Source organism: Engraulis encrasicolus, chromosome 11 (assembly GCF_034702125.1).
Source record: "Engraulis encrasicolus isolate BLACKSEA-1 chromosome 11, IST_EnEncr_1.0, whole genome shotgun sequence".
Lineage (NCBI taxonomy): Eukaryota > Metazoa > Chordata > Actinopteri > Clupeiformes > Engraulidae > Engraulis > Engraulis encrasicolus.
This window is the reverse complement of record NC_085867.1, coordinates 17,485,636-17,501,655: the sequence shown is the minus strand read 5'-3', so window position 1 is coordinate 17,501,655 and position 16,020 is coordinate 17,485,636. Positions and strand designations below refer to the sequence as shown.

General features: G+C 42.7%; 1 protein-coding gene across 1 annotated transcript; it reads right to left on the bottom strand.

Annotated features, from left to right (window-relative positions):
* Positions 1-5,131: 5,131 nt before the first annotated feature.
* Positions 5,132-15,980, bottom strand: alad (aminolevulinate dehydratase). The gene is made up of 12 exons (XM_063210070.1): positions 15,889-15,980; positions 14,903-15,028; positions 14,540-14,590; positions 13,796-13,892; positions 13,551-13,686; positions 11,955-12,038; positions 11,191-11,279; positions 10,986-11,041; positions 9,135-9,222; positions 7,897-7,983; positions 7,084-7,213; positions 5,132-5,895 (listed from the first exon to the last, which is right to left on the bottom strand). The coding sequence occupies exons 1-12, from the start codon at positions 15,963-15,965 to the stop codon at positions 5,837-5,839; spliced, it is 1,080 nt and encodes a 359-aa protein (XP_063066140.1). The 5' UTR covers positions 15,966-15,980; the 3' UTR covers positions 5,132-5,836.
* Positions 15,981-16,020: the final 40 nt, after the last annotated feature.

The following is a 16,020-nucleotide window of genomic DNA, read 5'->3' as shown; positions in this document are numbered from 1 at the left end:
TGTTAACAACCAACAGAAGGTCACCGTCTAACAGGCATCATGAGATCTGCTGAATACTCATGGCCCGTTCATCAGCAATGTCCTTGCAAGCAAGCTTTGGAGACGGTTGTGCAGGCGAGGTTCGACACTCCTGTTAACAACCTGGTTGCTGAGCAGATTGTGCAGTGGAACGGGCGCATTAACGGTCAATGAGTATGGATTCTGCGGATCCACCACAAAGTCTAGCAACAATTACACATTTCGGTTGAATGTAAGGCACGGAGTGGTGCTCAGTGCATGTTGGAGGTGGCATTCTGTCCGCTTCAAAGTGGTGTTGTTGGTGAGAAAGTTGAGGACATCAGTGATCATGGTAATCTGATGGAAAGAACTCAAACTTTGCTGCAACATTAACATTGCCTGCAAAGATTGGCATAGGACGTTATGGTAGCCATATATTGATTTATTTTCCTTCTCTTTCAGAGACAACAGCATTTTTAATGATGGCCGCAAAATCCAGCCAAACTCCAAAGAATTGGCAGAGCTCTGACTTGTCTTGATTCAAGCTCTCCACTTGCTCAATCAAGGCCTCAAACTCAAATTCTGGGCAACGTTAATTTGAAGCCAGTGAAGTGTGCAATGCCTGTACCTGTGCAAGCACTCGATAGTCTGCCTTGTCCTTGTGAGTGCAGAGACATGCATCAATGCATTATCTAGGCCAGAACCTCGAGGCAATTTTCCCTGATATCTGAGAATAACATGCGTCCAATGGAAAGGGCCAATACAGTGGAAGAGATCCTTGAAGTGCTCCGTCTCATGCAGGTTTCATCATACCAAATTGCCATTGATGCCTGGATCATCTGCCTGCGAACACTGGAAGTTGGATAGGCAATGTCTGACAGTGGCACACTCAGTAATGGGTCTTGGTATTATAGGAAGGAAGCCAGCACGCATCATTGGCACAACAGCAGATGAGACAAGTGTGTGTACAGCAGCCTGCATCAAAAGGTCTCCTCCTGACACACCAGAGCGAATCAGGCTGATCAAGAATTCATGTTTTCCTGATAAACCTTTTGCAGTGGCAACATGCAGTAATGTTGCTTATTTGTTTTCAGGATGCAGCAGCATGTCTGGTGGTAGGGCAGGTCGAACCACTGGCTTTGCATGATCAGGTACCTCTTGGCATGGTAAATTCCTCTGCAGTATATCATCAGCTTGGCCTAATTTTGTGCCTGACACTGGAGACTTTTGAAGGTGTCTGTTCACTGAGGCATCTGGAAACAGTAATAAGGCTGCATAGTGTGAACCCTTGGTACCAGAAAGTGATGATTTGTCAGCATAATCAGAGCTGGATGCCTGCCAATGTATATTACATTACATTGCACTTAGCTGACGCTTTCATTTATTCAAAGCGACTTACAGTTATTATTTTTCAGGGTATTGGTTACTGGAGCAATGTGGGGTTAGGTGCCTTGCTCAAGGGCACTTCAGCCATGGATGGAGATGTAGGGAGAGGTCAGGGGAGGATTCGAACCTGCAACCCCTAGCTTGAAAGACCAACTCTCTAACCACTAGGCCACAGATGACCCCATGTATAATGGATGTATAATCCTCCCTTGTAAGTGCTAGGTATGGTTTTCTGACGTTTTTTTGAGCATTCCACAACATAGCTAGCAAGAAGACTGGTCAGATCTGATTGTCTGGTAGCTTGAACATGAACCAATACTGTGAAAAGTTGCGAGAAGGTTCTTGATGTGAAGGCTTTTGCTGTGTGGGAAGCATCATATGCAATGGTGTTTGCCTTATTCCGCGTTGAATGTTATGCACAAGCATTTGAAAGAGGCAGTGAAGTTGTGTACTCTTGTGATCTCTGACACACTTCTCCTCTTCTAGTGGGGGCTCCTCTCTGTGTTGACTGTTGCAATGCATGCGCTGTCCTGTCCTCTGACTGTGTGGAAATGTTAGATTTACATTTATAGTGGCTGTTCCTTATTCTTAATAATGACCTAATAGGCAAGCACATGGCCGAGTTCTTCAGAATAGGGAAAAGACCTGGAACATGACCTTGACCTTGAACTTTTAAGGACTATACTGACACTATACTGACACAAAATAATCATGGCAATATCAGCAAATAACTCCTCATAACATAATTGAGAATTTGTTTCTCATTTTTACAATGAAAGTCTATTGACATTCTTCAGAATAGCAAATTTGACCTTGGCAATGACCTTTTAAGGTCACAATCACACATTCTCCTCATGAAATTGTCAGAAATTATTTCCTCTCCAAAACGTGGTCAGAATTGATGTATGGCATGTGTATAAACACTTTAAAAGTAAAAAACCCAGGTTTTTGTCATAGGCGATGGCGGCCATATTTGGCGGCCATATTGTGAAAAATCTGGCACTATGGTGGACGAGCACCTCCGTGATTTTTAATGTCTAGGAACCCACTAACTCAATTCCAGTGAGAAACGCCCCCAACTCAAAATTGCGAACGGGTCTACATGGTTGGTCCAGGACTAGAAGAGCCAGAACACGGAAGAGCAGAACAGAATCAGATATGCGAGATTACACATCCGCAAATACGGTATATTCCAAAAACAAATGTATTAATAGAAAGGCTACCAAACACAATATCCAGCACATTGTGATATACGTATATAAATGATAGACATAGTCTGATCATTTATGACTTTATTTTACATTTTAAAACACGTTTTTAGTTTGCGGGACTGCCGCTTATCACCGCTCCCGCCCGCACCCGCACTGTGCGCTCTCCCTCCCGCCCGCACCCGCAATGAGCTTTCAATATTTGTCCCGCGCCGCACTGCTTTGCTTTGGGTCCCGCGAGAGTGCAGGGCTCTAGTTCAAATGACAAGCCCAGTAAGTATCAAGACTGACTGATGGATTTAATCAAGTCATGTCCAAATTGAAATCCACTGTATCCAAACACTTACAACACTCACTGTGGTTGAATGACATGTAAATTATGCAATATTGCTCATGTCCAATATCACCTATTTAAAAATGAGTACAATTGCAGTAGTAATGACTAAAAACGACTTTGTCCCACAGGTCAGCATGTGTCCTGCGTGTCAGGTGCAGTTACAGCATGCCCCCCTTCCTCAGGTGAAGCTGGCACCCTTTCTTAAAGGGCCATCTCTGACCTTCTAAATGGAGGTGGCACCATACCATACCACCCTGCCTGGCATCCCTCTGCACTGTTTAACAATGATGGCGTGTCTATAAACTCCAATGCTTTGGAGGTGGGCATGCCTGATGTCCCAAACAGGTCTGAGGTGATATGCACGAATAAAATAACTTTGAAAACAAACTCAACTCTGTTGCCACAGCATTTATTTTATTGTATAGCCTACTATCACATTATGTTTGTGTCTTTAAATACAGCCTGCTTCTGGTTACCAGAGGTATGAAAAATACAGGTCACAAAATTAATCTCGTGAGGAGTCGTTATCCTGTGAACAAAGCCACACCTAACATATAGAATTTTATTGGTTATGACGAGCACAACAAAATTGAGCATTCCTTGTTGAAGCAATAATAAAAATAAATAAAAATAAAATATAAAGAAAAGTATGTATAAAAACGATGCTTTTGTAGCACGATTAAGTGCTGTAAAGAAAGCCAGATAAGAAAAATGACATCATTCTTTAATCTAAGTGCTCATGGAGATGATGTTACAATCTAATGCACTCAGTGGGGTTCTGAACAACAAAGCAACAAGTGACTGATATGGCTTCAAAAGAAACATATAACATCGTAGACTCTAAAAATGCCCCAAAAAACATTAAATAACATCTGGCCATCGTATGGTCCATCCGGGTGAAGAGAAGACAAGTGGCCTGGGGTGTATAAGAAATACATTACATGTCTGTCTGACACACTCTTAGCCTACAAGTCAACCCACCAACCCTGAGTTCAAAAAAGATTACACCCAGTTTGGGGAAAAGAACACAAATGACATGACCGACTAACTCCAGAGTCATATTAGTTTAGCTTAGTTTAGTTTATTTAGTTTAGTTCAACAGGGACCATGCACAATACACATTGATTACAGAAGTAAAAAGATGGCTCGTGCCAGATTATAGCTATATAGGCCTAGCTAATTTCCATCTGCAGTCCCTGGACAGGTAAAACAAATATTAGAATACAATAACATAAACAAGATATAAACAAGTAAGCACATCCATAGCCCATGGGTCAAGCACGCACACACGCACACGCACACGCACACACACACACACACACACACACACACACACACACACACACACACACACACACACACACACAAACACACACACACACACACACAAACACACACACACACACACACACACACACACACACACACACATTAAAATGGCATACAGTGTGAGTCATATTTTAAAAAACATATGATTAATGTTGACAAGACTGGTTGGTTAATATCCATTTTTTCACACCCCTTGAGAATGCCTGATAATCAGTAGGCTAATACTTTTTAGGTTACAGACTATTCCATGTTTTCAGGCCCGTAGCCAGGGGGGGGGGGTTCGAGGGGTTCGTTCGAACCCCCCCCCCGCCCCCCCACCCCCACTCGAAACCCCCAACACTGGGCCAACAATGAAAATAACTTTGAGATAGCAGTAATTTGAAGCAATTCATGACCATTTACTGTATGTTGAAAATGGGGAGCAACAGACAAACAATTAAGCAATTGGACAGCAACAGACTCACAGCAAACTCATGATGAATAAAATATGTCTAAATTGGCATGTTCATATGTAGCCTAATATTTATCATGTCCAATGTCACCTCTATTTAAAATGAATAGCCTACAATTGCAGTAGTAATAATGATTAAAACGACTTTGTCCCACAGGTCAGCATGTGTCCTGCGTGTCAGGTGCAGTTACAGCATGCCCCCCTTCCTCAGGTGAAGCTGGCACCCTTTCTTAAAGGGCCATCTCTGACCTTCTAATGGAGGTGGCACCATACCATACCACCCTGCCTGGCATCCCTCTGCACTGTTTAACAATGATGGCGTGTCTATAAACTCCAATGCTTTGGAGGTGGGCATGCCTGATGTCCCAAACAGGTCTGAGGTGATATGTAGAAATAAAATAACTTTGAAAACAAATTCAACTTTGTTGCCACAGCATTTATTTTATTGTATTCAGTCACATTGTGTTTGTTTCCTTAAATATAGCCCGTTTCTGGTTTGTGTAGTGCCAGTGTGAGGTATGAAAAATACAGGTCACAAAATTCATCTGGTGAGGAGTAGTTATCCTGTGAACAAACCCACATCTAAAAGAAAGCCAGATGCAAAGGGAAATGACAATATTTTAACCTAAGTGCTCATGGAAATGATGTTAGAATCTAATGCACTCAGTGGGGTTCGCAACAGCAAAGCAATAAGTGACTGATAAAGCTTCAAAAGAAACATATACAATCATAGACTCTAAAAATGACCCAAATAACATTAAATAACATCTGGCCATCGTATGGTCCATCTGGGTGAAGAGAAGACAGGTGGTCTGGGGTGTACAAACAATACATTCCATCTGTGTCTGACACACTCTTACTTGTCCGTCTTTGAGAACTTTTAAAAAGTCAACCCACCACCCCTAACGTAGTATATACAACACAATTTCATGACAACTTTGAAAAAGATTACACCAAGTTTGGAAAAAAAACATGGCATGAATGAGTACCTGACTAACACCAGAGTCATATCTGAGAGAGGATTGCGTGCTTGAGACACTGTCAGTTGTGTTTTTAGACCTGTTTTGTCAGTTAGGTTAATAGCATGGCTTGACTGATGTGTACTGTAAGCTTTGGTCCGATTGGCATCTACTCCGTCAACCAGGTGAGCAGCTGAGGAGCGTAGTAGGTGATGATTATGTCAGCACCTGGGGACACAAAACAACCAATCAGTGAGGAGTTTTTCCAAGTCAACAAGAAACGTGACACATTTGCCAGACATATCGTATGTGATTAGAAATATTTGTTTTCTCTGTAATGCACAAAATAATGTTATTTTGTTAAAGGTGCACTGTGCAGGAAATGGTCAAAAAAGGTACTGCAACTATGCTGCTCATTGAAACGGGGTTGCCTATTGCCAAATTTGATCTTTTCATGAAAGTTTGCTAAGTAATATTATAATTATTTTCTAATATGGACCAAGTATAGTAATTTTTGCAGCTAAAAATGTCAGAATGAATACTTAGAATTTGATGGTGGCGGCAAGTATTAATGAAAAAGGTAACACTAGTGAATGGGTAGCATGTATTCTGGAAATAAACAACTACAAATCTTACACAGTGCAACTTTTACAAGCAGACAATTCAATGACCAAGGGCAGAATGACCTAGCCTGGTCCTGCCCATCCCATAATACTACCATTTTATTTCATATTCATGGTCTGGAGGTTGTTTGATCTGATGCGATTGCAGGAAGGACATTTTTGGAAAAATCTGGATAAGTTGTTGAACAAACATGTATTTCTTTGGGTTTCAGTAAACGCACACCGTTTGAGGTGCGTACGGCAGACAATTAGACTCAACTTGAAAAAGAATGGTCGTCGCACACTCAGAACTTCATGCAGTTACATTTAATAAGACCAACGTTTCGGCGTAAGTTCTGAATAAAATTACAACGTAGGACCATTTGTCAGAACACCGGCCAAATCCTGCCGCTCAACATCGCTCCACAGAAAACAGGTACCAGACGTAGTGCAGAGTCAAGTCTCTTGGCGGAAGTACGTAGGATGGTGCGCGAGGCTAAGAATGACCTGCTACAGCCATTTCTTTGTTTTTACAGCAGATAGAGTAACAGAGTAATGGAGTAAAGATACCAAATTAAGGAAGGAAATTAATTAGTCCCGTGGGCATGCAAGCCCAAATGTGGGTGGCTTAGCGCGCTTTGCCACAGCGCCCCCTTAAGGAAGGAAATTAAACAACAGTGAGAAGAGAGCAGAGAGACAGCAGAGAGGGCAAAGAGAGCGAGAGGGTAATAAAAAGTACATTACAGAGAACACAGACAGTCACAAGCGTAGAGAGTGAGGAGAGAGCATCTAGGGCTTAGAGAGCGATTCGTACCCGCGCGCCTGAAGGCCGTCATGGCTTCCATCACTGCAGCTTTGAGGTCGAAGGCTCCAGCCTGGGCACCGTGCCACAGCATGGCAAACTCCCCCGACACGTTGTACACCGCCAGGGGATGGGTGGGGTGCTGCAGACGGAACACACACAGCACATGGCAGTCACTGTCTCTTGCAGTTAATATTAGAGAGGGTACTGGGGAATACCGTTAGAGAGAATTAGCCATCCATAGACAGGGAAGCTACCTTTTAACCTTAGCTTATTACAATACCCAACGTCATTCAAACTATGGGTACCAAACTGCCACCCACACCTCCACCTTAGTACCCCATAACCCCCTTCAAATAGGACAAAATTGTGGGGCACTGACATTTCAATGTGTAAAACATTGAAGGTAGTACGCCCCAATTAGGGATGAGCGATTCACAACTGGTGGCCAAAATCACTGCATGGACATCATTGAGCACTAGATTTTCATTAAGTTCATTCTTCACCAATTCACCATTACTATGCTAGAAATACGCACTTGAGACATTGTGATACCATTTAGGGTAATTACTATTAGGTTTATTTAATGCTTTTTAAAAATCCATGGGAAACCGCAAAGGGAGACACGTGACCTGAGGAAGGCCGAGAGGCCGAAACGTTTGTCACATTAAAAACTTGTTGATTTAACTCGAGAGTGTGCGGCACTTCTCTCCTCCTGCAAGTGTTTTACTAGTTGCCAGCACCTCTGTTTCTGGTGTGTGTTTTGCACCTCCACTCATCAAAACCGCAAAGGTAAGCAGAATACAGGAGTCCATTTCTACTGACCTTGTTCTTCACCTCCCTCACCATGTCCAGGTAGGGCATGCCCGGCTTCACCATCAGCATGTCTGCCCCCTCCCTCACGTCACGATCCTAAAAGGAAGAAGACCCAGTGATTATTTCAGTCAGCAACATTCCTGACGACTACGACAAACACAACCATTTCAAAAGTTCCGTTTTATGTAGCAGTATTCCTTGAAATTCATTTATGCACATTTTTCAAAAATCTTGGCTGAACTCAATTGGTGATGTGAATACATTGAAAGTTGACTTAAATTTTACATAGATCATTGCTATACATTATGTCAAAATGCATGGTGGGGTTTTACATAGGCCTACAGCATCACATCTTTGTCCTTCAGCTACTGCATAACATGCACATATACTGTGTGTACTGTGAAAGTGTAGGACTGCTGGATTACTTTAGCTATTTAATTGCTGTTTATGCCATTCCTATTGATACATGCACCCATACACCTAATGATACATACTACTGTATTCATTAGGGCTGTAATGATATTGTATCAAACCGAAAAATCGTGATACAAAGACTCACGATACTGTATCGTGATACAAGGAAGCAGTATCGTGATACACCCTTTCAAAGTTTTGACACCCATCAGTCCAGAAAACTATCACATGATATGAAGTGATGGTGCTTCGAATCATCATCATTATTAAATTTAAACTTTTTAAAATTGTGTGCAGCCTCTTGTAACCTATTCTACCTACAACTTGTCATAGTTTTATTCATAATCTTATTTTATAACATTGGCAAATGTGAAATCGTGGGGTGTATCGTGGGGTGTATCGAACCGTAGGTCAAAAATCGTGATACGAACCGAATCTTGAGTTGAGTGTATCGTTACAGCCCTAGTATTCATCCATACACCACCCTCAATAGAGTACCGTAGGCAAAGAGGTTGGATATATAATAGAGGAATCGAAACACGCCCACTCAATGCAAAAGTGTGTGCTCAAAATTCGGTCTCCTAACTGGCCGTTGTCCCTCCTTCTTCTTCTCTTTCCGTGGTATTTACACAAGACGTGCGCTACCGCCATCTACAGCGCTAAGGGGACTCCATTTATTCTCAACCTCAAGACTCCGAAGGTCTCGTAATCGAAGGTCTCCTAAAGGGGTGTTCACCCAACATAAAGTGGATACCGGAAAAGAACCCGCCTGCTTTATCTCCCTCTCATACACGATTCTCTGCCGTAGGTATGAAAAGGAAAGTGATGCTCACACATGCTCGCAATGCCAGGCCTCTGGCACCAGGGGGCAGCTGGTAGCAGCGGCGGTCTCCAAACGCTGGCTTGGACTGGGCTGCGTCTCTGAGGGCACAGTTTAAACACACAACCTATATCATCACAAACACACACACCTTCAGGTTCACTGACCTATTGGACTACTGCAATGGCTATTGCCGATTTCAAAGATAAAGTCTGCTTGGTGTGTGCAAACAAGGAAGCAAGACAAGTTTCCTTGTGCAGGTAATTTCATACACTAAGTAAAGTACAATGTACTTTCCAAATATGAAAGCAGAAGCAACAGAAGGTGTAAGTAGTAGATACTGTCCATTAGAAATGAACATTTCAACAAAAGTAATATAATAGAAAGAATACATGAGAGGTTTAAAAGGAAACAATGATTACTGCTGCTCTTTCAACTACATATTGTATAAATTCTGGTACACCAATTAAGTTTATGATTTTCATGATCATGATGATGATGATCCTAGATTATACACCCGTCTCCAAAAGAGTTGTCGCCTATCCATCTGTTTGGAATAACAGCTAATAACCTGACTTTTAATTAATCACTTGGCTTCAGAAGTCACTCATATGAAAGCTACAACCCTACCGAATGAAAATGTATGTAAAAAAATACATTTGATGCACCAAAGAAAGATTGACCCTTTATTGAACACAGACAGGGCAGATTTTCACAAGACAAAAGTTTTGTCGCCTATCGAACATAATGTGAAAATGAGCAGATAAGGCACTTCAAAACACTTCAAATACGCAGATCGGGTGTCATACTTAATCACTGAATCACTCTCACCTCTCCAGAAAATCAACTTTGGCCTTAGGTGTATGTTTAGGGTCATTATAATCATGGAAAGCAACACAATGAAAAACAATGAAGATCAATGAGAGATGGTGACATATTCGCTATTCGTAGAGCAATACATGTTTAACTTCATGATTTAATCAATGATAAAAGCCCTCAAACACCTGCAGCATGCATGCAGCTCCTCATAAGAGCTGTATCCGTACCATGTTTCACTTTATGCACCATTTCTCTTTTTTCATATTCTTCATCTCCAACACCATACAGTTTTGATGCTATCAGTTCTAAAATGGTTGATCTTGGGATCTTTACTTCAGAGTATGAGTCCCATTAGCCTTCATTTTTGTCAGAATTAGGCCTGACATACTCTTGGCTGGCTTTTTTGAGACAGGACAGTGGGAGAGACTTCTTTGGTGTTAAAGGTGAAGCATTTGGAAAAATACATGGTGCCTAAAGTCAAACATGGGAGGGATACAGCTCTTATGTGGAGCTGCATGCATGCTGCTGGTGTTTGAGGGCTTTTATCATTGATTACATCATGAAGTTAAAAATGTATTGCTCTACTAATAGCAAATATGTCACCATCTCTCATTGAACTCCATTGATTTTCATTGTGTTGCTTTCCATGATTACAATGACCCTAAACATACACCTAAGGCCAAAGTTGATTTTCTGGAGAGGTGTGAGTGAATCAGTGATTAAGTATGACACCCGATCTGCGTATTTGAAGTGTTTTGAAGTGACTTATCTGCTCATTTTCACATTATGTTCGATAGGCGACAAAACTTTTGTCTTGTGAAAATCTGCCCTGTCTGTGTTCAATAAAGGGTCAATCTTTCTCTGGTGCATGACATTTATTTTTGTACATACATTTTCATTCGGGAGGGTTGTAGCTTTCATATGAGTGACTTCTGAAGCCAAGTGATTAATTGAAAGTCAGGTTATTAGCTGTTATTCCAAACAGATGGATAGGCGACAACTCTTTTGGAGACGGGTGTATTATTATTGTGATTGTTTTTATTACCTGAAGGGCCCGTAGTAGCAGGAAGCAAACTTGGCACTATAGCTCAGCACTGATACCTGTTAGAATTAGAGAGACAGCAGATCTTTATAGGTATAGGACTTGAAAATAACTGGCGGATATCAGGTACAATTTTGCTTATGTGTATAAAAGCAAAGAAGACAGCAAAAACTGCTGCACTGTGAGAGAGAATCTGAGTCATAACGACCTTGTTGCCCATGTTGTGAGAAATGAGGGTCTGCTTGATGGCAGCGATTCGTCCGTCCATCATGTCAGAGGGGGCAATAATATGGCACCCTGTAGACAGAGGACACACAGGCAGGCAGAGGGGGACAAGATTCAAGATTCAACATTTCTCATTTGTCATTATAGGGTTATAAAATAGTGCAATTCTAAAAAGTTTTTTTCTCCTCAGACGATAAAAAATGAAAAGTGTGTGTGTGTGTATTGGTGAAAGAAGGGGGAGAGAGAGACAGAGAGAGAGAGAGAGAGAGAGAGAGAGAGAGAGAGAGAGAGAGAGAGAGAGAGAGAGAGAGAGACAGAGAGAGAGAGAGAGAGAGCACCATAGCCATACAATATGGCACTGTGGTGAAGGAGAAGACATGCATGGTAAGGTACCCTTTAAAAGGAAAGGGAAGAAAGACATACAGAGGTTGCAAAACCGGGAAACGAGTGGTAAAGTGGGTTGAAAAGAGGAAGTTATTTGCAAAACCACAAGTCTTAGGATAGTGAGAACCAATTGACCTCTCAGGTCCACGTAGCCACCTGCGCGCTTTGGCACAGGCCAGAGTTGTTTGTGTGTGTGTGTGTGTGTGCGTGCGCGTGTGCGTGTGCATGCTCCTTTTATTTCATTTAAGCACACTCAACTACTTTTGTGTATGAAAGCACTTTAGAAATAAACCTGATTACGTAAGGCGTGCATGTGTGTCAACTTTGGCATAGGCCAGGGCATGTGTGCATGTGGGCATTTACCAGCTTTGGCGTAGGCGAGTGCCACCTCAGCCAGGCGGGCACAGCTGGCCGCATTGTCCAGAGTGCCGTCTTCCCTCAGGATTCCTACCGCACAAGAGAAAGAGGAAACTCTTAAGAGGCCATGGAGACAAGGAGGCAAAAGGATACGACCATTCAGTCAGGTCAACAGAGTGGGGAGAGCACTGCTAACGTCCCTTCAAATCAACTGGTGCTGTTGGAAGGTACAAAGTGTACCAAAACAGAATGAAACAGATCCCCGGTCCAGCCAGTCTAAAAAGTCTTTATTATTGAGCTAATGCCGTGCTTCAAAAACGGGGGGCCGCAGAGGTACTGCAGGGGGGTCCCAGAGAGAAGGGATTATTTACATAAAGCCTTGAGTACATGCTTTCAAGTGAAAGCCCATTGGGAAACTCCAACTCCCATTGTCATTGTGTCACAGCCCTCCACAGCACACAAGTGAACACTGCACACTGCACACAACGAAATTGCATTTATGCCTCACCCGTGCAAGGGGGCAGCCCTCAGTGGCGCCCCATGGGGAGCAGTGCGGTGGGACGGTACCATGCTCAGGGTACCTCAGTCATGGAGGAGGATGGGGGAGAGCACTGGTTGATTACTCCCCCCACCAACCTGGCGGGTCGGGAGTCGAACCGGCAACCTCTGGGATGCAAGTCTGACGCCCTAACCACTCACCCATTTCATAACATAACCATCCCATAAATTGGTTAGTAATAGTAATCGCTTCGATGTTTAAGAAATGTAGCAATGTTCAAAAATATTCTGAAGTTCGAAAGGGGGTCCCAGTAGAAAAAGTTAGGGAACCACTGTGTGAATACATTACAGAAAATCAGCCAAGCAAATCAGCCCCACGGCCTTAATCAGCATGGATGAGGAGGACTAGCTGCTGCTCCTGAATCGTCCCATTCAACCCGTTTACAGCTTTACATTACTGGCATTCCACCATAACTAGTACCGTAGTAGTAATAATAATGATGTTAATCCTGGCCTATCCTGCTGATCTTAATGAGAGGGTCATGATATGGAGTAAACCAGAGACAGAAGGGGACGTGTTAAACTAAAATCAATGCACTCTTTATGACATTCTGATTATGCACTCGTGAGAAAACAAGTCCTTTTGTGAACAAATTCCAACACAACAATACACTAAACAGGAGAAAGATCATGCATGATTTTGGTTTAACAGCTGAGTTTTTTTTATTCCCACCAAAGCAAACTATTTTATCTCAGTGCCGGGTTAAGTGTTCACATCACACATTTAACAGCAGTGGAAGTGTCAATTAGTGTGTGTGTGTGTGTGTGTATGTTTTAACATAACAGAAGTGGAAGTGTCCATTTGTGTGTGTGTGTGTGTGTGTGTGTGTGTGTGTGTGTGTGTGTGTGTGTGTGTGTGTGTGTTTTAACATAACAGAAGTGGAAGTGTCCATTTGTGTGTGTGTGTGTGTGTGTGTGTGTGTGTGTGTGTGTGTGTGTGTGTGTGTGTGTGTGTGTGTGTGTGTGTGTGTTTTAACATAACAGAAGTGGAAGTGTCCATTTGTGTGTGTGTGTGTGTGTGTGTGTGTGTGTGTGGCTACTGACCACAGTGTCCATGTGAGGTGTAAGGACAGAGGCAGACATCACAGGCCAGCACCAGGTCAGGGAAGGCTGTCCTCAGTTTCTTCACCGCCAAGACTGCAGGAGTGTCATCTGTGTCTGCCCCCGAACCACGCTCATCCTGGGCAGAACAAAACGCTTACTCAGTTAGCAATGGCCAAAACAAGTAAGTAATTAAGTTCAGTAAAAAATACAGCACTTGTGAATGGGCCCACAATGGGACACTGCACCTTGTCTATTTTAGCAGGCACACCGAAAATGAGCACGCACTTCAGACCTTTCTCCACCAGAGGGCGCAGCATTTCTTCAACTTTGTTCACGCCATATCTGGACAGAGCGGGGAAAAGCACGGCCAATGAGGACACAGTGTTCTCAATAAAATGCTTATAAATGCATTTGTCAGTCCATGACTTTGCACTTCATGATGGCTTTCTAGAGGTTCAGGACAGGAAAATCATGGCTGCTCATCTTGACAAGGTGTAAATGTTGAGATACACTGAGCATTATTAAAGTAAGCTGATGAATCTACCCTGGGTTAAGTCCTGGTAAGAAATATTACATTGATGTCCCTGACTGAAACCCAATATCAAAATTCATCCATTACGTGAAATAAAAAAAAAAAAACTATTGCATGCTAACAAATTCCATCAACACTCCATCCATCCATCCATCCAATAAAACAAATTCATACACGTCAGTCGTCAGTGGGACAACATCTTGTGCACATCAGATGAAGGACAAAGAAATAACGGCTCCCCTTTCCTTATCAGCAGTGAGAGGGCAACACTGGGTCCACCCTGGCCTTCCACAGTTATCAATGAACTACAGCCAGTGGCAGTGCATCCCTAGACTCATGTTGTTCCCACCATTGTTGCAAAAAAGGTCTGCTGGTAATTGGACACAGTACCTATTCCCCAGAGTTATGGTGAAACAAACAGCATGTTGGGTAAAGTTGACAGTGTAATGAAACTCACCTGGCCTGCCCAGGCAGACTGCCGATGGGTTCTACTGCATCAGGACTGTCTCTGTGGGTGGGCAAATCAACACATTCAAGTGAAATAACCACAAACAATATAATCCTCTAACAGTTCAGACATACATCATAATGTAAATCCAATGAAGCTGACTGGGGGACAAATGGGTCAGTTGTCCAGGGCTCAGAGAGAATGCGGACCCAGAATGAGGTCCTTATTACATCATATGATTTGATGGGTGACCTTTCCGTTTACTTTGTCCAGGCCCAGCAAAAACTGGCAGCGTCTCTGCATACAGCTATATGTTGCTGAAGTCATTATAGTACTAAGCCCCTACGTTTATGAAGAGAGGAATAAACCTACGTGATAAAGATGGGGTAGATGAGGTTGTCTGGTCTGAGGTCCGCGGCACATGTTTGCCAGTATCTGAGCGTGGGATGGAAGTATCCACTGTGGAGGAGAGAATCTGCTGGCTGCTGCATCATTGTCCTGTTGACAGGACAAGAAAAATGACAAGACAATGGCTATTATCTCCTGTGCGGATGTTCTCTCCCCAGTTCCTCATTCCTGATATTTAAAAAACCGCACACACCTTTTTAAAAACCTGAGAGTTCCGTGTTTGTCTTAAATAGTGAGATTTCTGCTTTAAAAGTTCTGATGGTTTGACGTGTTTTGATACTCCATGAGAAGTGCAGCTCCGGACCGTTAATAATACAACCCCCTTATCAAAAGCAAGTTGGGAAATTGCTCTGACAACATGAGCTCTGTCTGGTCAGAAATCCTGTCTCTGAATGAAAGCAAGCATGCGTAAAAATCAACAAAATGTTGCCGCCTCGTGTTTCGACCAATACAATTAGAGACAGCTTCTAGTGACCTTCGCAAACAGAATGAAAGACAGGAAAACAAAACAAACATGGGTTTGCAAAAGGTATGCTTAATTAATAAAACATACTCTCAGACTCAACAGCGTCACATAACTGATATAATAATGCTGACAATAGTACCACTTCATGCAAGACTGCACTGTTTCGCTTGCACAAAAAACTGATCGTGGGTGTGCAGTTAGGCAAGTTTGTTACAAGCATGGCATTACAAATAGGTTACAACTTAGTTACAAAGTTATCCAGTTGCAAGTTACAGTTAGCAAGTCTGCTAACGTCAGAGAAGTCATCTGGCGAAGAATTTGATCTCTTGGCTAATCACAGGTAACGCTCAGGCTCTTGAATTAACTTGATAGCAGAATCATGAATAAGCCCTGACAATGTCACGGTCGGACGATGTTTGTTACAAGTAGACAAGACAACAGCTACGATTGAGTTCTGTTCAATGAAGATGTGCAACAATCTTACCCTCGGCGTAAGTCTGTCCCCTTTCCCCTGGTGCTACCCTTGAGTTCAAGTGTTTCGAATGAACACTTGAACAGCATGGCTTTTCATCGCGGCCACCGTAGAAATCTGAATCTCGTTTGCTTTTGTCTCGCG

Excerpts from the sequence above, each read along its gene's own strand:
- alad (XM_063210070.1), bottom strand. The coding sequence starts at position 15,965 with ATGCTGTTCAAGTGTTCATTCGAAACACTTGAACTCAAGGGTAGCACC. Across the intron at positions 13,687-13,795 it reads TGCCTGCTAAAATAGACAAG|GATGAGCGTGGTTCGGGGGC; the intron begins GTGCAGTGTCCC and ends TGTTCTGCCCAG. Across the intron at positions 7,984-9,134 it reads GCCTGGCATTGCGAGCATGT|GATCGTGACGTGAGGGAGGG; the intron begins GTGAGCATCACT and ends TCTTCCTTTTAG.